General features: G+C 45.6%; 1 protein-coding gene and 1 long non-coding RNA gene across 2 annotated transcripts; both read left to right on the forward strand.

Moving 5' to 3' along the window:
* HMCES (5-hydroxymethylcytosine (hmC) binding, ES cell-specific) lies at positions 237-20,222 on the forward strand. The gene is made up of 6 exons (XM_013980659.2): positions 237-613; positions 7,045-7,188; positions 9,582-9,707; positions 13,868-14,049; positions 17,797-17,989; positions 19,567-20,222. Exons 1-6 carry the CDS (start codon positions 431-433, stop codon positions 19,840-19,842), a joined length of 1,104 nt encoding a protein of 367 aa, XP_013836113.2. The 5' UTR covers positions 237-430; the 3' UTR covers positions 19,843-20,222.
* LOC110256293 lies at positions 21,402-21,676 on the forward strand. Its single transcript, XR_002337667.1, has 2 exons — positions 21,402-21,456; positions 21,555-21,676. It is a non-coding gene; the product is annotated as an uncharacterized LOC110256293 (long non-coding RNA).

The raw sequence follows: 22,017 nt of genomic DNA on the forward strand, positions 1-22,017 counted from the left end.
AACCCTGGGATCGAGGAGTCCTCAAAGGCAATCAGAGGGTCCTCCTCGAGCGCTTTCCGAAGAGCCAGGTTGGGGAGCCCTGTCTCTGGTCAGGGTGGAGGAGGGGAAAAAGTGCCCGAGTGAAGCTGGCCTCGCGGGGCCGGCCTGCTGGGGGCGGGGCTTAGCGCGGAGAGAGGCGCGGGCGCCGAGCCTGAGGTGAGGCGGGTTGAATACTGCCGAGGCGGGACCCGAGGCGCGGCTAAGGCGGGACCGGCGGGCGGAAGAGGTGGGGGTGAGGCGGGACTAGCGGGAGGCGGGAGGCCCCGGGAGCTAGGGGAGGGGAGGGGCGGGCGGAGGCCCAGGCCAAGAGCTGGCGTCGAGCGGCTGGAACCGTCCCCTAGTGCAGGAACCTGCGGTGTGAGGTGCGGCGGTGTGAGCGGCGGCACAGAGCATGTGCGGGCGGACGTCCTGCCACCTGCCCTTGGAGGCCCTCACCCGGGCCTGCGCCTACCGGGACCGGCAGGGCCGCCAGCAGCTCCCGGAATGGAGGGACCCTGACCGGTACTACCCCTCGTACAACAAGAGCCCGCGGTCCAGCACGCCGGTGCTCCTGTCGCGGCGGCACCTGGAGAAGGTGAGCGCTCCCCCCGCGCCGGCTTCTGGCTCCGCGGCCCCCCTCCTGCACGCCGACTTTATGTGCGCCTGTGTCCAAAGACACTTTTTAAGACAGCGTCCTTCAGACCTCACTGGTCATCAGGATCATTTCAGTATCTGTTTTCAAAAAAAGGAAAGTAAAAAGGGATTTCCTCGCCTCTTATCGTCCAGCTAAACCAGAATCTTAATCGCGCGATTAAGACTAGCGAATCTCAAAAAAAAAAAAAACAAAACAAAAAGACTAGCGAATCTCAAAGACCTTTTTGTTTTTTGTTGTTGTTGTTGTGTTTTTGCCATTTCTTGGGCCGCTCCCGGGGCATATGGAGGTTCCCAGGCTAGGGGTCCAGCCTACGCCAGAGCCACAGCAGCGCGGGATGCGAGCTGCGTCTGCAACCTACACCACAGCTCACGGCAACGCCGGATCCTTAACCCACTGAGCAAGGCCAGGGATCGAAGCTGCAACCTCATGGTTCCTAGTCGGATTCGTTAACCACAGAGCCACAACGGGAACTCCTGTTTTGATGTTTCTTGAACCGTGAAGTTTGTATGCCTTCTGCTTGCGTTTTCAATCTTTTTATGTTTGTCTTTTACTGGGGCTACAGTCTGAGGTGTTTGGTTTGGTAATCTGAAGTTTGGTTGCATTCATTGTTTTTATAGTGTCTATCCCCATAGCGTTGGAATGGTCAATAATTTATAATCATGTTTTGGTTCTTACCTCCTGAAAAAGAGTGTGTGTTTGTATGTATACATGCATATACACATGCAGTGTAATAAAAACGTTTATTAATAGTTTCTCCTTGTCTTAAATATTTTAAATATGTTGATATGTTTTTTAAAAAACATGTTTGATTTTTTTCCATCCTGGATTTTTATTTGGCCCATAATGCTTAGATCACTCTGTAAAGTTGATTATACCCCTGTCACATATACTTCAGAACTGTGGTGATAATACGGTCATCAAAAGAGAGATTTTATGTTATAGGATCAAGTTATTTTGAAATAAACCACCAGATTTTTTTGGTTGAATGAAGCCATTTACATGAAGTAGTTTATTCTTGAGCCAACAGTGGATGCATACTTCCCTGTTGAAACTAAGAAGACTTTTTTAATGAGAGGAAAATAAAAATAAAATAAATGTCATGGGGAACCTTGACTGGAAAAGGAAAAAAAAAAGTTTCAGAGGAAGGCATAATTTGAAGAGAGAGGAGAGTTAAGTGTATGAGGTTTATTATGTTTAAGCCTTGGTTCTCTTTGTACCACCTCTTTAGAATTGCAGAATGGATGTTAGCTCAAAGACATTTTTTTAACAGATGTAAAGACAAAAGTATAGAAATTGTGACTTGTCCTAGGTTACCCAATCAGTGAAGTACAGAGCCAGAACTGAGGTCCAGTCCACTGTCCCCACTCCAGTGGATACTCCCTGCAACTAGGAATGGGGAAAGTGGGGCCCTTAAGCTTGCCTAGCCCCTCTTCTGTTAGTGGCATGAAATTGCCGATGTAGTGTTTTGACTCCACATCTCTAGCAAATTTTGTAAAGATTGCTAGCGTTTCCTAATTTTGATAAATATTTGAGGTTTCGTTTTTTGAAACCTGTAAATTATAAACCGAAAATAGAACCATTTTAGCAGATCATGAATCCATATTATAGTGGCCTGTACTTGTGTATAGATTGTAACATTTGCATTTGAAACCAACGGTTTGCAAATTACTTCCTCTTTCATTTATTTAACCCCAGTGTTCCCAGCTGTTCTGGCCACAAGTTCATGAGAGTAGAGGAAAAGATGACTAATGTTGAGCAACATTTTCAGCATTTTGGCTTACAAGCCACTTTCTATTCATTGCTCCCATTACAAAGCAGTCCGACATTTAGGTTTGGTTTGCAGTTGTCCAGTTAACACACTCAAGTTGATCAGCGGAAATTGTGAGAGTAGGATTTTTTTTTTTTTTTTTTTTTGGCCCTCCCCTCTTGTTTCGGGTTTTTTTGTTGTTGTTGTTTGGTTGGTTTTGGGTTTTTTTGTCTTTCATCTTTGGCCTCCCTGTGACATATGGAGTTCCTGGGCCAGGGATCAGATCCAAGCTGAAGTCATGACTTAAGCCACAGCTGCGGCAGTGCTGGATCCTTTAACTCACTGTGCCGAGCTAGGGATTGAACATGGAACCCAGTACTCCAAAGAGGTCCCAATCTCACCACTGCAGGAACTCCTTGTTTCAGTTTTTTTTTATTATAAACAGATGTCCTTTTTGCCATCTATTTATTGCTGTGTTTTTTGCATTTCTGTGCTTTTTGTTGGTGACTTCCCTGTTTAAAATTGTCTCTAAGCATAGTGGTGAAGTGCAGTCTAGAATTTCTAAGTGCAGGAAAGGTGCAGTATGCCTTGAGAAGAAAATACACATGTTCAAGAGACTTCATTAGGACATGAGTTACTGTGGCTGTTGGTTGTGAGTTCAACATTAATGAATCAACAATATATGTTAAATAAAGTGACTTTAAACAAAAATACACAGAAGGAGTTCCGTCGTGGCGCAGTGGTTAACGAATCCGACTAGGAACCATGAGGTTTCGGGTTCTATCCTTGCCCTTGCTCAGTGGGTTGACAGTCCAGCGTTGCTGTGAGCTGTGGTGTAGGTTGCAGACACAGCTCGGATCCAGCATTGCTGTGGCTCTGGCGTAGGCTGGTGGCTACAGCTCCGATTGGACCCCTAGCCTGGGAACCTCCATATGCCATGGGAGCGGCCCAAGAAATAGCAAAAAGACAAAAAAAAAATACGCAGAAGACAGGTTATATATTGATGAGTTGATAAAAATATTGCCACCATAGGCTCCTGGCAACTTAACTCTGTATTTCCCTTAAGAGCAGCAGAGTTCCCTAATTCAGTGTTTGCAGCAACTTTGTAGAAGCTAACTGCAGTGTATAGTAAGAATGGACTCTCTATATATGAGGTGTGTGTGTGTATGTGTTTGTATGGAAAGGGGATATGTTCCTACAACAAAGACTGTGTGGCCTGCAAAGTCTACTGTTCTTAACATTCAGCATTTTATTTATTTATTCATTGGCTTTTGGGGAGGGGGGGCTGCACTTACGGCATATGGAAGTTCCCAAGCTAGGGGTCAAATCAGAATTGCCGCTGCTGGCTGACCTACGCCACAGCCACAGCAGTGTGGAAACTGAGCCATGTCTATGACCTATATACCACAGCCCACGGCAACACCAGATCCTCAACCTCTGAGCAAGGGCAGGTATCCAACTGGCATCTTAATGGATACTAGTCAGATTCATTGCCGCTGCTCTACAATGGGAACTCCAACACTTAGCCTTGTAGAGAAAAGCTTACAACATCTGATATAGAGACAATTACTCTCTCATCTCTCAGTGATGTTGGTTCTTTTTTTCCTTTTTTCGTCTTTTTTCTAGGGCTGCTTCCCGAGGCATATAGAGGTTCCCAGGCTAGGGGTCTAATCGGAGCTGTAGCCTCCAGCCTACACCACAGCCACAGTAACACCAGATCTGAGCCACGTCTGCAACCTACACCACAACTCACGGCAACACTGGATCCTTAACCCACTGAGCGAGGCCAGGGATAGAACCCGCAACCTCATGGTTCCTAGTCGGATTCATTTCTGCTGTTCCACGATGGGAACTCCCAGGGGCCCATTCTTCAAGCTGCCACAAATCCACTGTCATCTATAATTAAACACGTAATCTTTCCCAAAATGGAACCCCTTTTCAGATTTTTCTTTTTTGTTCAATAGGGCTATCGTTAAGTCTTAATTATCCACTTGCTAACCATTATAATTTCATTTTTTCCTTCTATCTTTTGTGTGTCTTTTATTCTGACTACTGTCACCAGACCCACTGTACCACTGTCGTAGATACACACTACATTCTGCTCACGTCTCCTCCCTCATAGTGTGCTGTAAGTAAAAGTCTGGAAAAACTCATGCACAGGCTTCATTATGTTCTCTCCTTCCTGTGAGGGGACACATCAAGCATGTTTGTTATCCAACAAAGAAAATTATACCAGAATGTATGCAGTGTTTGTGACCAGGGAAACCCGTTAGAAACTTAGGCCCAAGGTTTTTCCTGAGGTTTGATCACAAGGGCACTCTCTACCTAGCAAATACCCAAATTCCAGACTCCTAGAAGGAAAGCAGGTGCTCAGCATAAACCTCATTTTTTGCACAAACTAGGCCTCGTATACTATCCTTAGCAGTCAGGGAAAGGTGGAAACACTCAAAATCCGAGTTCTCAGATGCTAACAGAGAGCCAACCCTATAAGCAGACCTTCCTAAAAATAGCATCCTCAGGCTTGCTATAACTTCTGCACAAAACCACTTCCTGCACATTCTATTTTTTAATTATAGTTGATTTACAATGTAGTGCCAATTACTGCTGTATAGAAAAGTGACCCATATAGGTTCTTTTTCTCCTGTCATCCCCCATCATGGTCTATACCAAGAAACTGGACACAGTTCACTGTGCTATATAGTAGGACCTCACTGCTTATCATTCTAAATGTAATAGTTTGCATCTACTTACCCCAAACTCCAGTCCATCCCACTCACTCTCCCTCCCGCTTAGCAACCACAAGTCTGTTCTCCATGTCTGCGAGTCTGTTTCTATTTTGTAGACTGGTTCATTGATACCATATTTTTGATTCCACGAATAAGTGATAGCATATGGTATTTGTCTTTCTCTTTCTGACTTACTTAGCATGAGAATCTTTTTTTCCTTAGGGCCGCACCCACGACATGGAAGTTTCTAGGCTGGGGTGGAATCAAAACTACAGATGCCAGCCTACACCACAGCCAACGTGGGATTCAAGCCATGTCTGCAAATTACACCACAGCTCATGGTAACACTGAATCCCTGACCCAATGAGTGAGGCCAGGGATTGAACCTGCATCCTCATGGATCCTAGTCGGGATTGTTAACCACTGAGCCATGATGGGAACTCCCAGTATCAGAGTCTCTAATTGCATCCATGTTGCTGTGAATGGCATTAATTCATTCTTTTTATGGCTGAGTAGTATTCCATTGTGTATATGTAGCACATCTTAATCCATTCGTCTGTAGATGGACATTTACGTTGCTTCCATGTCTTGGCTATTGTGAATAATGCCGCATTGAACAGAGGGGTACATGTATCTTTTTGAATTGTAATTATGTTCAGGTATATGCCCAGGAATGGGATTGCCAGAGCATATGGTAGTTTTATTTTTAGTTTTCTGAGGAACCTCCATACTGCTTTCCACAGTGGTTGTACCAGTTTACATCCCCACCAATATTGTAGGAGGGTTCCCTTTTCTCCATACCCTCTCCAGCATTTGTTATTTGTAGATTTATTTGTGATGACTATTCTGACCAGTGTGAGGTAGTACCTCATTGTAGTTTTGATTTCCTGCACATTCTTGACATGGCCTCTAACTTCATATCTGGTCTTTCTTCCAATCTCTTCTCTGACTGAATTGTATGGCTCTAGTGGGAGCCAGTCCAAGAACCATCTCACCCTGTACCCTTCCCTTTTGCCCCTTCCAAGGAGCTAATACACTTCTCTGTTCCATCTCTCACACATCACTCTCCACTGAAGTTTTTTGACATTGCTTGTATGTACCACTTACGTGAACCTTAGCCTATAGATCTTATCACTTGTTTTTTGGTTTTGGGTTTTTGTTGTTGTTGTTGTTGTTGTTTTGTCTTTTTGTCTTTTTAGGGCCCTACCTGGGGCACATAGAGGTTCCCAGGCTAGGGGTTGAATCAGAGCTATTGCTGCCAGCCTACACCAGAGCTACAGCAACACCAGGTCCGAGCTGCATCTGCGACCTACACCACAGCTCACGGCAATGTGGGATCCTTAACCCACTGAGCAAGGCCAGGGATTGAACCCACAACCTCATGGTTCCTAGTCGGATTCGTTTCCACCATGCCATGACGGGAACTCCTCTTATTACTTGTTTTTATGTCTACGCAGCCTCACAAGTTACAGTGCAAGCCCTTTGAGATTTAAGTACCTTCCATGTGCCCCCATAGCACCCTGCGTAGCCCTTAATCGTTGCATGAACCTTATTGTATTATGGTTGTCAGTAATGTGTGCTTTTTGAAAGCTGGGACCACATGAAGTTCAGGACTTAGTACTATGTGTTTCCCATAGTAGGTAGGCACTGATTAAAGAAACTAAACTCTGTATTGCCCACCTTGCCCAAGCAGGATGACTTACGTTCTAATATTGCTAGAGAACTAAATTAGTCACATCATGATAAATCATTAAAATGGTTTTCAGAGCAAATCTTTTTCTTTTAATAATTATGTTCTTTGTATTTTGATACTAATGGTATTGTAATGCATGCATTAAATTTGGTTTTCTAAATTTCTTTATGGTCTCCTCACTGGCTCTTAACCTTTCCCGTGGCAGGGTGCAGACTCATCTGAGCGGATCATTGCTCCCATGCGATGGGGCTTAGTCCCATCCTGGTTTAAAGAAGCTGATCCTTCCAAGCTGCAATTCAATACAACCAACTGCCGTAGTGATACCATAATGGAGAAACGGTCCTTCAAGGTAGGTAGCTGGTGTTGGGAAAAGGCACATATTCTGATATTTTATCTAACAGAACTATCAGTGCCTTATATACCTGAGCAATAGTTCCAAAATGTGTTCCCAATTGTTAACATTGAGCCCTGTTCAGTTTATTACTGTGACAAAGTGTGCCAAAGTTGCAGTTTATTTTTTCCTCATATTCTGTTTGGTTGACTAGACTCAACTGGACAGTTTTTGCACAACTAGAGTGTCTCACGTAATTCTTTTTTTTTTTTTTCTGTCTTTTTGCTATTTCTTGGGCCGCTCCCGTGGCATATGGAGGTACCCAGGCTAGGGGTCGAATCAGAGCTGTAGCTACCGGCCTACACCAGAGCCACAGCAACGCGGGATCCGAGCCACGTCTGTAACCTACACCACAGCTCACGGCAATGCCAGATCGTTAACCCACTGAGCAAGGCCAGGGACTGAACCTGCAACCTCATGGTTCCTAGTCGGATTCTTTAACCACTGCGCCACGACGGGAACTCCTCTCACGTAATTCTAATCCAGAGATAGCTGGATGGTACAGGTGGCTTCTTTTTTTTTTTTTTTTTTTTTTTTGTCTTTTCTAGGGCCGCTCCCTCAGCATATGGAGGTTCCCAGCCTAGGGGTCTAATCAGAGCTGTAGCTGCCAGCCTATGCCACAGCCACAGCAACGCGGGATCTGAACCATGTCTGCGACCTACACCACAGCTCACAGCAATGTCGGATCCTTAACCCACTGAGCAAGGTCAGGGATCGAACCCGCAACCTCATGGTTCCTAGTCGGATTCGTTAACCACTGAGCCACAACGGGAACTCCCCAGGTGGCTTCTTGACCCACCTGTCTGACACCTCTCCTGGGATGAGTAGAGTAACCGAAGACTTTGCATACACATAGCTGGGGAGGTCTCACATGGCATCTGACTAACCTAGAGCTCATCATTCAAGAGAGTAGGGCAAAAGCTGCAAGGCTTTGTGTCCTGGCCTAGGCAGTCCTGGCAGTGTCATTTCTACTGCATTCCATTGGTTTTACAGAGCCAGACCAAGGTCAGTGTGGGAGGGGCCCGCACAGGATGTGAACATTGGTGTGCATGGCTTGCTGGGGGCCACCCTCAGAGACTAGCTACCAGAAGTTCCTATTCCTGTTATGTACATTATTTTATCCTTACAACATCTTATATATAAGAGAGGTACAGAGGAATTAACTGCTCTGAAGTCACACATTGGAGAATCTGAGCTTTGTTGTTGTTGTTTTAATGGCTGCACCTGCAGCATGTGCAAGTTCCCAGACTAGGGGCTGAATCAGAGCTGTAGCTCCAGTCTACAACTCAGCAGTGCGGGATCTGAGCCTTATCTGAGACCTGTGCCGCACCTTGAAGTAATGCTGGATCCTTAACCTGCTAAACGAGGCCAGGGATCAAACCCATATCCTCAGAGTCAGCGTTGGGTCTTTAACTGCTGTGCTACAACAGGAACTCCAGATGTGAGGTTTTTTGGGTTTGTTTTTTTCTGCGTTTTAGAGATGTGCCTGTGGCACATGGAAGTTCCCAGGCTAAGTACTGAATTGGAGCTATAGCTGCTGGCCCGTGCCTCAGCCATAACAACTCGGGATCTGAGGCATGTCTGCGACCTACACCACAGTTCATGGCAGTGCGGATCCCCCACCCGCTTAGTAAAGCCAGGGATCGAACCCACGTCCTCATGGATACTAGTTGGATTCGTTTGTGCCATGCCACGAAGGGAACTCCCCAGATCTGAGATTTTTGTTTTGCTTTGCCTTTTTTTTTCTTTTTTTTTTTTTTTAAGGGCCTCATCTGCGACCTATGGAGGTTTCCAGGCTAGGGGTCGAATTGGAGCTGTAGCCACTGGCCCACACCACAGCCATAGCAACGTGGGATCTGAGACACATCTGTGACCTACCCCATAGCTCATGGCAACACCAGATCCTTAACCCACTGAGTGAGGCCAGGGATGGAATTAAAGTCCTTATGGATGCTAGTCAGATTTTTTTCCACTGAGCCAGGACGGGAACTCATACATTCTTTTTAAAATATTCTTTTCCATTATGGTTTATCACAGGATATTGAATTCCCTATGTATAGCTCCCTCTCCTATATAATAGGACCTTGTTTATCCATCCTGTATGTGATAGCTTACATCTGTTTACCCCAACTTGCCACTCCATCCTTTCCCCAACCCCCTCCCCCTTGGCAACGACGAGTCTGCTCTCCCTGTCTGTGAGTCGGTTTTCCGTTTTGTAGATAGGTTCATTTGTGTCATATTTTAGATTCCACACGCAAGTGGTATCACATGCTGTTTGTCTTTCTCTTTCTGACTTACTTCACCATGGCCCTCCTCGCTAAGACCATATCTTGCTCACGTTTTTCCCTCAGGTGCCTCTGAGTAAGGGAAGGCGCTGTGTTGTTTTAGCAGATGGATTCTACGAGTGGCAGCGACATCCGGGAACATACCAGAAGCAGCCATACTTCATCTACTTCCCCCAAATCAAAACAGAAAAGGTATCATTAGCAGCACTCACAGTAGATATTTAGATACAGAGAGCTAATCCAAAGAAAGCTGTTTTTTTCTTTTTTCTTTTTTCCTTTCTTCACATTTGTTTTTTGTTTTGGGGGGATTTTAGGGCCGCAGGTACAGCATATGAAAGATTCCGGGCTAGGGGTTAAATCAGAGCTGCAGCTGCTGGCCTAAGCCACAGCAATGCCAGAGCCACGTCTGCAGCCTACATCACAGCCTTTAACCCAATGAGCGAGGCCAGAGATCAGACCTGTGTCCTCATGGATAATAGTCGGTTTTGTAACCTGCTAAGCCACAATAGGAACTCCAAAATTCACCTTTTAAAAGTATGCAAGTCAGGAATTCCTGTTGTAGCTCAGCAAGTTAGGAACTGAACATAATGTCAGTTAGAATGCAGGATTTTTTTGTTTTTTGTTTTCTTTTTAGAGCCACACCCAAGGCATATGGAGGTTCCCAGGCTAGGGGTCGAATCGGAGCTACAGCTGCCAGCCTACACCACAGCAATGCAGAATCCAAGCCATGTCTGTGACCTACACTACAGCTCATGGCACCACTAGATCCTTAACCCACTTAGTGGGGGTAGGGATTGAACCCACAACCTCACAGTTCCTAGTCAGATTTGTTTCTGCTGCACCACGATGGGAACTCCAGGGTACGGTTTTGATGCCTGGCCTTTCGAGTGGGTTAAGGGTCTGGCGTTGCCGCAAGCTGTGGCATAGGTCACAGGTGCAGCTCGGATTCTGAGCATCTGTGGCATAGGCTAGTAGCTACAGCTCTCATTCAACCCTTACCCTGGGAACTTCCATATGCTGCAGGTGTGGCTGTGAGGAATTAAAAAAAGTCTGCAAGTCTTGTATATTTGGAGTAGTGTGGCCATCACTACTGTCTAATTTTAGAACATTTTCATCACCCCAAAAAGAAAGCCCATACCCATTAGCAGTCACTCCATTTCCTACTCCCCCTACCCCTGGCAACCATTAATCTACTTTCTGTCTCTATACGTTTGTCTATTTTGGACACTTCATATATATGGAATCATACAATATTTGGGTTTTTTGTGCCTGGCTTCTTTTACTTGACATAATGTTTTTCAGGTTCATCTCTGTAGCATGTATCAGCCTTTCATTCCTTTTTATGACTGAATAATCGTCCATCGTATAGATAGAGCACATTTTTGTTAATTCATTCATCGGTTGTTGAACACTTGGGTTTTTCTACTTTTTAGCTATTATGTATAATGCTGCTATGAACATTCATGCACAAGTTTTTACATGGATGTGTATCTTTTTTTTAATTTATTTTGTCTTTTCCAGGGCCACACTCGTGGCATATGGAGGTTCCTAGTCTAGGGGTCTAATCCATTGGTATGCATGTCTGTTCTCATGCAGTCCCACCCTATAACTCTATAGTAAGCTTTTAAATAGGAAAGTTTGAGTCCTCCAACTTGTTTTGGTTGTTGGGTTTCCTCAGTTTCACATGGATTTTAGGATCAGCTTGTTTCTGCCACAAGGACAGTTGGAATTTTGATAGAAATTGCATTGAGGAGTTCTCTTGTAGCTCAGTGGGTTAAGGATCTGGTATTGTCACTGCAGCAGCTTGGGTTGTCACTGTGATGTGGGTTTGATCCCTGGCCTGGGAACTTCCACAATCTACAGGTGCAGCCAAAAAAAAAAAAAAAAAAAGAAAAGGAGGAAGGAAGGAACTGCTTTGATCCGTACATCAATTTGGGGAATAGACCAGTTTACTATCTTTATCTTCCATTCCATGAACTCTTAGAGTGTCTTTCCATTTCTTAGATCTTTAATGTCTTTCAACAATATTTTATAGTTTTCATTGTGCAAATCTGGTACCTACCTGGTTGAGTACATCCCGAAGTCTAGTATTGAATAATACTTTTACCTCTTCCTGGGTGATGCAAGTACTTTGCCAAACTTTATCCTCAAAGTCAGTATACATAAATCAACAAAATTCAGTTACTAGCAACAAACAATTAGAAATAACAGCAAATTCATAAGCTGCTGGAAACAGTCTAGTAGAGAGCAGGGAGAAAGTACAAGTCACTAGAAGGATGTCCTTGTGTAGGTGAGATGGGAGGCAGTGAGATCCTGTGCACTTGTGGGCAAAACACATAGAGCATTTGGAGTTTCCTGGTGGTGCAGCGGATTAAGGATCTGACATTGTCACTGCTGTGGCACAGGTTCAGTCCCCTGGACTGGGAACTTCTGCATGCCTCGGGCGAGAGTATTAGAAAGTGGAGGGAAGGCAAGGTGTGTGAAGGTGGGGAGATGTTTGGAAGCAGGCAGATGGTCTTGTGAATGCTTCTGTTTTGTCAGGGAAATAGGCAAAGTCATCAGCTGAGAGTGAGGATGGGGAGAGGCTTGGATATTTGAGAACTGAGTGATTGTCAGTAAGTGGACAACAGAAATGGATTGGCATATCATTGATCCATCTGGATCTTGTGGTGTCTAAGGAATAAAGTAGGGGTTTTAACGTTCTTTTCCCCATTATTTACCTAGTCATTGCATTTCCATGCATTGAGTACTTTCATTCCCTTGTTATTTTCTTTCTCCCATTAGTACTGCTTTTTTCAACCCAGCCTTTTCTCTTCCATTTACCTAATCCCTCTGGATAAGAGTGTTTCCTTACCAGCTTATGGTAGTGCACTCCATACTATGGCTGCTCTATTTAGGGTTTTCCAACAGTGGCAAACTACTAGCTATAAGGGTAGAGCCATTTCTGCTTTTATTTGTGTCCAGTCAATACATTAGCCATGTGTTATCCACCTCCAGGGAAAAGGAGGGAAGCTTCCCTACAGCCAAGTCTCTGGACTGGAGAGGTGAGCCCTCTGAGGGTCCTACACAGCAGCGTGCTCCTCCCATAGTCCCTGGCTCCTTCCTGCCCTCTTCTAGGAGCCACTAAATGCATGGCCTTTGCTGTAGGTCTCTACCTGTCGGTAATCCCATCATTTGTCTCAGAGCAGCCAACACACTTGTCCTGGCTGTTTTGTTTTTCTAGGGATCGAGTTAGGCTGTACATTCAGGCTACCACCTTAGATTTTTCCACTGTGATTTTTTTCCATTTAAAATGAACTATAAGGGGAGTTCCTGTCGTGGCTGAGTGGTTAATGAATCCAACTAGGAACCATGAGGTTGTGGGTTCAATCCCTGGCCTTGCTCAGTGGGTTAAGGATCCAGCGTTTCCTTGAGCTGTGGTGGAGGTTGCAGACGTGGCTCGGATCCCTCATTGCTGTGGCTCTGGCATAGGCTGGTGGCTACAGGTCCATTTCGACCCCTAGCCTGGGAACCTCCATATGCTGCAGGTACAGCCCTAGAAAAGGCAAAAAAAGACATAAGTAAGTAAGTAAGTAAGTAAATAAATAAATAAATAAATAAATAAATAAAATGAACTGTAAGGACGTTCCCACATGGCTTACGGCCAAGAAATAAAATAAAATTAGAAATAAGGTGAACTGTAAGTCAGAAATTCTGGGGCTTATTTCTGGAGGAAGAGACATTTTGGGCAGAGGAAAGTTGCTTCAGTGAGACACAGGGGCATGAAGTTGCATAACGGCTTCATTTACAAACAGCAGGGCTTAATTCAAATTAACATTGTAAGTGAAAGCCAAAATGATGACCCAGAACAAGAAGGCCTGAGTACCAAATTGAAGATGTCAAATTTTATTGTGAAAGCATTAAGGAGCCATAAGGCCATTGCTTTGGTGAGTATTTTCCACCAGCCCTCTTACCTTTGTCAACAGTGGATCAGGAAGATGCATACTAAAAGGCATGGACTGAATCTAAAATGATTGCCTTGGAGTCCCTGTTGTGGCTCAGCAGTTAATGAACCTGACTAGGACCCATAGGGACACGGTTCAATTCCTGGCCTTGCTCAGCGGGTTAAGGATCTGGCGTTGCCATGAGTTGTGGTGTAGATCACAGATGCAGCTCGGATCCCACATTACTATGGTTGTGGTATAGGCTGGTAGCTACAGCTCCAATTTGACCCTAGCCTGGGAACTTCCATATGCTGCACCTATAGCCCTAAAAAATAAATAAAATGATTGCCTTGCTTTCAAGTCTGTAATACCACCCAACATGCAGGAGGAGGTGGCTGCTGACTAACTTGCTGTGGATTTTGCTTCCAGTCAGGCAGCATGGGCGCTGCAGACAATCCTGAGGACTGGGAGAAAGTCTGGGACAATTGGAGGCTGCTGACAATGGCTGGCATCTTTGACTGCTGGGACCCTCCAGAGGGAGGAGACTGCCTATATTCTTACACCATCATCACAGTAGAGTCCTGCCAAGGCTTGAATGACATCCACCACAGGCAAGTCACCCTTCTCATCCCGAGCCCGAGAGGATTCAGGGGAGCATTTGTCCTTTCTGCTTTTAGATAGGCAGCTTTTGGAATTCAAAGTTTTATAACACACAGATTTAGAGAGTAGGAAACTAAGACCAAAATACAGTTACACTCAGCTTACCTGTAACAGACATTCATTCTTAAAAACGACACAAAGCAAAATTGTACAGCAAAAACCATAGGACTTATGGGAAAAGTTGGATTAAGGGGACAACACTGAAAAACTTTGTCAGTGACACACTAAATAATAGGAATCTAATAAAAAAAAATTCTGAGTTCGTGGGCAGTTACGAAGGTGGGTGGGGGGTCGTTGGCAGGGTACGATGGGGTGAGGTGGGGGGACGGGGATGGGTGGGGGTAGGCGGGCTACAGCTCGATTCAATAGCTGGAACTATATGCAAAAAAAAAAAAAAAAAAAAAAAAAAAAAAAAAAAAAAAAAAAAAAAAAAAAAAAAAAAATTTCTACAGTTCATACATTAAATGGTTAAAAAATACATAGATATTACAATAAATGTGGCACTTTACCTTAAAAAGACCTGAAATCGGCTCGTAGAAGTGAGTGTCAGAAGAGTTGCAACTTGTCATTGTGAAATGATGGGAAGAAGATTATGCAAAATGTATTATCTTTTGCAGCCTTAAATTGTGGGCATGTTTCTCTGCCTTTGAACGGTGCCCCTTCCAGGCCTGTGGTTATAATAGATAGGCATTTCATCAGAATTGAACATTTAGGGAGTTCCCATTGTGGCTCAGTGGGTTAAGGACCAGATGTAGTCTTCATGAAGATGTGTGTTTGATCCCTGGGATATCTTTGTGAGAAAGCTTCCAGTTTTTCACTCTAACTTTCAGTCCGTATACTGAACAATCGTTTCATTGCTTCTGTTCCTTCAGGCCTGATGGGTACTGACTTCCTGACACTTGTTGCTGTTGTGCCAGCCATGGCAGCCCTTGGTCCCTGTGGTGGGCCCCTTCTTACTGGCTGCTTGTGAATAGTACATGTTCTCTTCTTGCTTTCAAGCTTCTCCTCAAGCCTTAAATGAACTCCATTTTCAAGCACTGCTTAGCATGTTTGAGCCAGGAAGCATAAACATGTGTGAGATATTGAATACTTTTCTTACGTATGCTATAGCTGCAGCAACAATGGATCCTTAACCTACTGCACCACAGCGGGAGTTGCTATCGGATTTTTTTAAATATACGGAGAAGTTTACAAATGCAAAATAAGAGCAAGACACAATTTTGGTGGATGATAGGCAGTGAGCTGAGGTAGCTGTGAGGGCTTGCAGTGTGTTTGTGTGTGTGCATTTTGTGTACTCTTACAAGGCTCACTTCTGCAGGCTGCAGTTTTTTGTGTTCACAGACAAAAAACTGTGTATAAGCAGTTGCAAAACTTGCATTATGCTTAAATTGCTCTCTAAGATACCAGTCACTTTGGAATGGATTTGCACTTTAAAAATAAGCATTAACAGGACTGACTATATTTGTGTAACACTGTCACAGTTTTTGCCAGATAACACATAGTAATTTTATGATGTTTTCCTGAAAAGAGTACTGTGCTGCACGTGTTGAATACCTGTGTTACTCCCCACTTGCCTTTTTTTTTTGTCTTTTGTCTTATTAGGGCCACACCCATGGCATGTGGAGGTTCCTAGGCTAGGGATCGAATCAGAGCTATTGCTGCCAGCCTATGCCAGAGCCACAGCAACATGGGTTCCGAGTCACGTCTGTGACCTACACCACAGCTCACGGCAACGCCAGATCCTTAACCCACTGAGTGAGGCCACAGATGGGACCTGCATACTCATGGATACAAGTCAGATTCGTTTACCACTGAGCCATGATGGGAACTCCACCTGCCCTTGTCTTGAGCTTTTTTTTTGTTTGTTTGTTTTGTTTTGGTTTTTTTTTTGCCTTTTCTAGGGCCACTCCCATGGCATATGGAGGTTCCCAGGCTAGGAGTCTAATAGGAGCTGCAGCTGTCGGCCTACGCCAGAGCCACAGCAACACGGGATCCAAGCCACATCTGCAACCTACATCACAGCTCACGGCAATGCTGGATCCTTAACCCACTAAGCAAGGCCAGGGATCGAACCCACAACCTCATGGTTCCTAGTCGGATTCGTTAACCACTGAGCCACAATGGGAACTCCTTGAGCTTTCTATCTGAAATGATGCTCTCATGGGATAAAGTAGTTTTAGTTTTTGCTAATTTACCTTAAAATAAATTCCTGTTTCTTCTAATCTAAGACACTATCATTGATGTTAAATGTACCATTATTTTGTGTACTGTTAAGAAAAGTAAAGTGCTGCCAATTACTGCCAATTAAACTATGATACAGTGCAAAGATGCCATTCATCATAAAATACATCTAGATTTCAGAGATTTTAAAATATTTATCTATTTATTTTGTTGTTTGTCCTTTAAGGGCTGCAGCCAGTGTATACGGAAGTTCCCAGGCTAGGGGTCGAATCAGAGCTGCAGCTGCCAGCCTACGCCACAGCCACAGCAATGTGGGATCTGAGCCACATCTATAACCTAACACCACAGCTCGAGGTAACACCAGATCCTTAACCCAGTGAGCAAGGCCAGGGATCAAACTTGCATCCTCATAGATACTAGTTAGGTTCTTAACCCGCTGAGCCACAACAGGATCTCCTGGATTTCTGTTTTCTTTTGTCTTTCAGGGCCACACCCATGGCATTTGGAGGTTCCCAGGCTAGCAGTTGAATCGGAGCTGCAGCTGCTGGTCTATACCACAGCCACAGCAACAGGGGATCTGAGCCTGTTGCTCAGATGTCTTCCACCCCACACCATAGCTCACAGCAATGCCAGATCCTTAAACCACTGAGTGAGGCCAGGGATCGAACCCACATCCTCATGGATCCTAGTCAGATTCGTTAACCACTGAGCCACAACAGGAACTCCTCAGAGATTTTAATATCCTTTTTTTAAAAGTACACATTCGAGGAGTTCCCATCATGGCGTGGCTGTGGCTGTGGCGTAGGCCAGCAGCTACAGCTCCCTTTCAATCCATAGCTTGGGAACCTCCATATGCCGTGGGTGCAGCCCTAAAAAAAAAAAAAAAAAAAAAAAAAAAGTACACGTTTAATTTGTTGAAATGACATTATTAAAATAGATGTTTATGTGTATTTATCTCCTAAAATCAGCTGTATTACCCACCAGTGAAGTCTGCACATTCTTGGCAGGACATAAAAGTGGAAGCTAAACAAGGGATCGTTTCCTACCATCATCCTGGATACCAGGAGTCCTCTGATGCAGCCTCTTTGCTTTTCTGAGCCATACTTTCCTTTTGTTCACAATATGTGAATAGCTGTTTCTTACATAAATCTGATGTGGTGGTAAGGCTGGAGAGTGTTTTTGACAAACAGCTTTTCCGAGGTTTTCTCCCATTTAAGTCTAGACTTGAGCTTCAGAGATAGGTCACAGTTTGATAGCTGAGGAGTGCCCAATCCTGGCACTGGGTACTATCTTCACCATCAGACTGTGTAAGCTGGCTCTCCTGGTGTTGACTTTCTCACCCTGTTATTCTCAGGGGGCACAGGGCAGCAAGCCCCATGTGAGGCATAGAGGGAGGGTGAGCTGCTGCTTGTGACAGTTTGCACTTCAGCTGACAAGACCTCTCTCCCTCTCTTCCTCCCCTCCACTCTCCTTCCCTCATCGGATGATCTGACCACGGTCTTGATCTCACTGGCCAGGATGCCTGCCATATTAGATGGAGAGGAGGCAGTCTCCAAATGGCTGGACTTTGGCGAGGTCTCAGCCCAGGAAGCTCTGAAGTTAATCCATCCCACAGAGAACATCGCCTTCCATCCAGTCTCTACCGTGGTGAACAACTTCCGAAACGATACTCCTGAGTGTCTGCTTCCTGCCGACTTACTCGTCAAAAAGGTGACTCTGTCATTTCTGAGTTTCCTATCTTCTATCAGTATGACCTGTTAGTTCAGTTTATGATATGGCCCTTTACAATCAGAGCTCTGATATAAACGACCCAGAATTCATCTTCCTGTGCATGGCAAGGTGGACCAGGGCAGTGACTCTCAAAGTGGGCTGTGACTAGGAGTCCTCAGAAGACCTCTTTCAGAACGTAAATGCCAGACCGTCTAGACCTTCTGTGTCACTATTCAGGGCTGACTTGGGCTTCTGGACTCCTAGAGGGTGATTGTGAGAAAGACAGAAACCCTTGACCTTCACTCTATTTCTGTCCCCAACCGAATGTGTGATTTTTTTTTTTTTTTAATGTCTCTTTTCTGTAACTGTCCTTTCCCAACTACAGTTGGAGGATTCCAGTCCTCATTCTCTTTCAAGAGGATTTGAGAACATTCCTGCCATGAAATTTAACTTCTTAGAATTGGCAAGGATCTAGAAGATGGGTTTTTGTTTGTTTTTTGTCTTTTTTAGGGCTGCATATGAAGTTCCCAGGCTAGGGATTGAATCAGAGCTGCAGCTACCGGCCTACACCACAGCCATGACAACACCAGATCTGAGCCACGTCTGCAGCCTACACCACAGCTCACAGCAATGCCAGATACTTAACCACTGAATGAAGCCAGGGATTGAACCTGAGTCCTCATGGATCCTAGTTGATTTCATTACCACTGAGCCACAATGGGAGCTCCCAGAAGATGTGTCTGGAAGGGAAGGTGAACAGCAAGAAGCCTGCAGTTGAAAAAGATGTTTGAGAGCAAAGGCTGCCCCCTACTGACATCTGGGGGATAAAGATTTAGGAGTACTACCTGTTTCTGGGTGGCACAGAGAGACCTGAAGTAAGACATGAGTCTGGGTGTTCCAAAACAGGCTTAGGATGCCTGAGAAGTGTGAAGGACGATGACAACTAGAATAACTGCCTCCTTCCCCATTTTCCTTTTGTTTTTGAGTTTATTAAGTTCTCAAACTGTGTCATTTTCTTTTCACTCAGTTCTCTCAAACTCCTATGCCCGACACATTTATTCACTAGCTGTCCCTGAAAATGTAATTACATGTGTTCATTTTGCACTAGGTGCTGCCCCCTTTCTGCTATGGTCTTTACTCCAATTCTTTCAGAACCTTCAGCTCAGGGTTGGGGTGCAGGTACAGAAGGGAGCAGTGCTGGTGGAGGAGGCTGTGCAGTGAGAGTTACTCTGTTCAGCCTTAGGCTGAATCCTTATCATGGCTGTCTGAAATTATGCCTCACCAGCTCATTTCCCCACACTGCAAGGTCACACTGAATTGCATTCTTTCCCCCTCATGATTCTTCTTTCTCTGCACATCTTTGGAATGCCAGATGGCCTTCTTCTGTAATGGGTCCCACACTCCTCTAAGATCGGCTACCTCCTCCTTGTACCCCTCCAACACACTCAGTTGCTCCTCTCCTTCCCCACTGGGTTAGTGGCCCCACTTGGCCATTGCTAACGTCTTTCTTCCCTTGGAATTGGCCTTTTTCCAAAAGCTTGAACTGGGTGGTTTGAGCCTTCTGTTCTTTCTTCTAGGAGTTCAAGCCAAGTGGCAGTAGCCAGAAGATGTTGCAGTGGCTGGCCACAAAGTCACCAAAAAAAGAAGACCCCAAAACACCAAAAAAGGCAGAGTCAGATGTGCCCCAGTGGTCCAGCCAGTTCCTACAGAAGAGCCCAGGCCCCCTCAAAAGAAGCAGTGCAGGACTCCTGGAGCGATGGCTGAAGCAAGAGAAGGAGGAGGAGCCCATGGCCAAGCGGCCTCACACCCAAAGTGCAGGACTTTCAGACCAAGGCTTTCATGTGCCGCACTGAATGCCAAGGTGACAACAGGTTCCTGCACTTTGTGTGTGTGTATGTTGGGCAGGGGTTGCTTTGGAAGGAGGTAGCAGTGTTAGTTAATGGTTATGGCTTTTGGGGGAGTGGCTGTCCTGGTTGTGACCAGGAAACCCCATTGGAGCAGGTGGGTGGCCTGGGAATAGGAAGGGCCACCGTGTCAACTCGTGGTGGGAGGGGAAGGAGCTCCTGTGCCACAGCCCCTCCTGGTAGGACTGATAGACCTTCCCTCAGAGCCAAACCTATCCCGGTGTAGCTAGCAGAGGCCATCTTCTACCTAGCTTTTGGGCTCTTTCACTCTTGGAATTAAATTCTTAAAACATTGTGTTTTTTTTTCTGAATAAATTATATTTGAATAAGCTGTCTACATTTCAGAAAATGCTAGTGGGAGGAATGCTGGATCTCACTGTTTTCTCCTGGCATCAGTCCTAGGGAATGGTTTTTGCCACAAATGTGGGGCACTGGGATTTTCTGTGTACAAAAATGCTTTTCTTGAAAAATAGCAAGGCTTGGTGGGGGCTCTTTGTTGAGTTTCTTTTCAGTCTTAATACTTGGAAGCTGGAGTGCCTGCCAAGACCCTCCGGGTGTGGAGAAGCCCCAGGCACGGCCCTCGGAGCCCTGTCCGCGTTCGAAGCCTCTGAATGGAGTGGGGCACAACGGTTATGCGAACTTGGGGGCAGCAGGCAAGACTGCCCAGTGTTGGGCATCCACCCCAGCCTGGTCAGCACCCCTGCAGTTTGTTCTGCAGGCTTGCCTTTGGCGCCAGTTTATAATTAGATGTTTATCTGGGTACTTGTGACTGTCCCCCTCCCCTCTAAGATGACTGGGTCCACTTTCTCACTGTTAAACTTCTCCCCATGTGAAGAGCAGGCGTGCAGTCAAATCTGGGTACTGAAATGCGTGCACAGCCCTGGAAGCTTAGGCAGGTGCCACGCCTTGGTGGGCGAGAAGCGGGCCGCCCATGGGGGGGTGCTGGGCAGGAGGAGCCTTCGTGGGGTCCAGGGAACAGCCCCCAGGAGTGCCGAGGCGGCCCGCCCCCTCATCCCGAGGTGTGCTGGAGTACCAGCGCGGCAGCACTCAGGCGGTTACTTGCATGTCGCTGCTGGGCCTATGCAAATCAGGGATCGCAACTCCACCAATCAGAGCGGGGCCCTGAGTGTACTTGCCAATGGGAGCGAGTGGCGCTGGCGGGGCGGGGGTCCCCGCCCCGACCCTCGGTCTCTGCATTCCTCTTCCGGTTGAGGTGGCGGCAAAGGCGGGGTTCTTTCACCGGCCTCTAGTTTTCTTTGGGCGCTTTTGCGTGGGGTTGGTGTTCTAGGAAGACACTTTAAAAATACAAACAGGAGTTTCTGACATGGCTCCGTGGAAACGAATCTAGACTATATCCAAGAGGACGCAGGTTCGATCCCTGGCCTCCCTCAGTGGGTTAAGGATCGGGCCTTGCAGTGAACTGAGGTGTAGGTTGCTGTGGCTGTGTTGCAGGCCAGTGGCTATAGCTCTGATTGGACCCCTAGCCTGAGAACTTCCATATGCAACGGGTGCGGCCCTCAAAAGACAAAAAAAAAAATAATTAAATGAAGGGGAAAAATACAGGTAACTTTCTGAAATGTCGACTGCCACGACTTTTGTCATATTTGCTTCTAGTTTTATAAGCAATGAATTAAATTCCCTTTTTCTCCACTGTTTTTCAGGGTTGTCAGTTTGGTGGGGTCTTTTAGAAGAGTAGAATGTCTTCAGCGGTATGTGTCCTTTTCATTCACGTTTTTGTACCCTGACATAAATATGATGATAAAAGAACATTCTTGTATCAAAATATTGTTTTCTGAGTTTCAGGCTTATGCAAATGCAATTACCTTGGGCATTTCATTCTGCAGTCTTTTCCCCATCTGAGTCATCAGTTTTACTAAATTGCTACTAGTTTCAGGGGCATGTGATTCCCCACTTTCCCACCTTTTGCCAGTACCTCATCCTGCTTGTTAGAGCAGTGCAGCATCCCTCCTGTCCTTTGTTTTAGACAGTGTCTCCTCCACTCCTGTGTACAATCCTTCTGGATCCATCTCCTCCTGCAAAGCTTGTGTACCTGAAGCCCAGTCCTGCTTTGTACAGACCCAGGCAAGGGAGAGGCTTGGCCTATAGGGCACAGCTTGACATAGG

Source organism: Sus scrofa, chromosome 13 (assembly GCF_000003025.6).
Source record: "Sus scrofa isolate TJ Tabasco breed Duroc chromosome 13, Sscrofa11.1, whole genome shotgun sequence".
Lineage (NCBI taxonomy): Eukaryota > Metazoa > Chordata > Mammalia > Artiodactyla > Suidae > Sus > Sus scrofa.

Bases quoted from the DNA above. Each gene is read 5' to 3' on its own strand.
- HMCES (XM_013980659.2), top strand. From the start codon at position 431: ATGTGCGGGCGGACGTCCTGCCACCTGCCCTTGGAGGCCCTCACCCGG. The intron at 7,189-9,581 runs GTAGGTAGCTGG...TTTTTCCCTCAG, and splicing joins TGGAGAAACGGTCCTTCAAG to GTGCCTCTGAGTAAGGGAAG. The intron at 17,990-19,566 runs GTGACTCTGTCA...TCTTTCTTCTAG, and splicing joins CCGACTTACTCGTCAAAAAG to GAGTTCAAGCCAAGTGGCAG.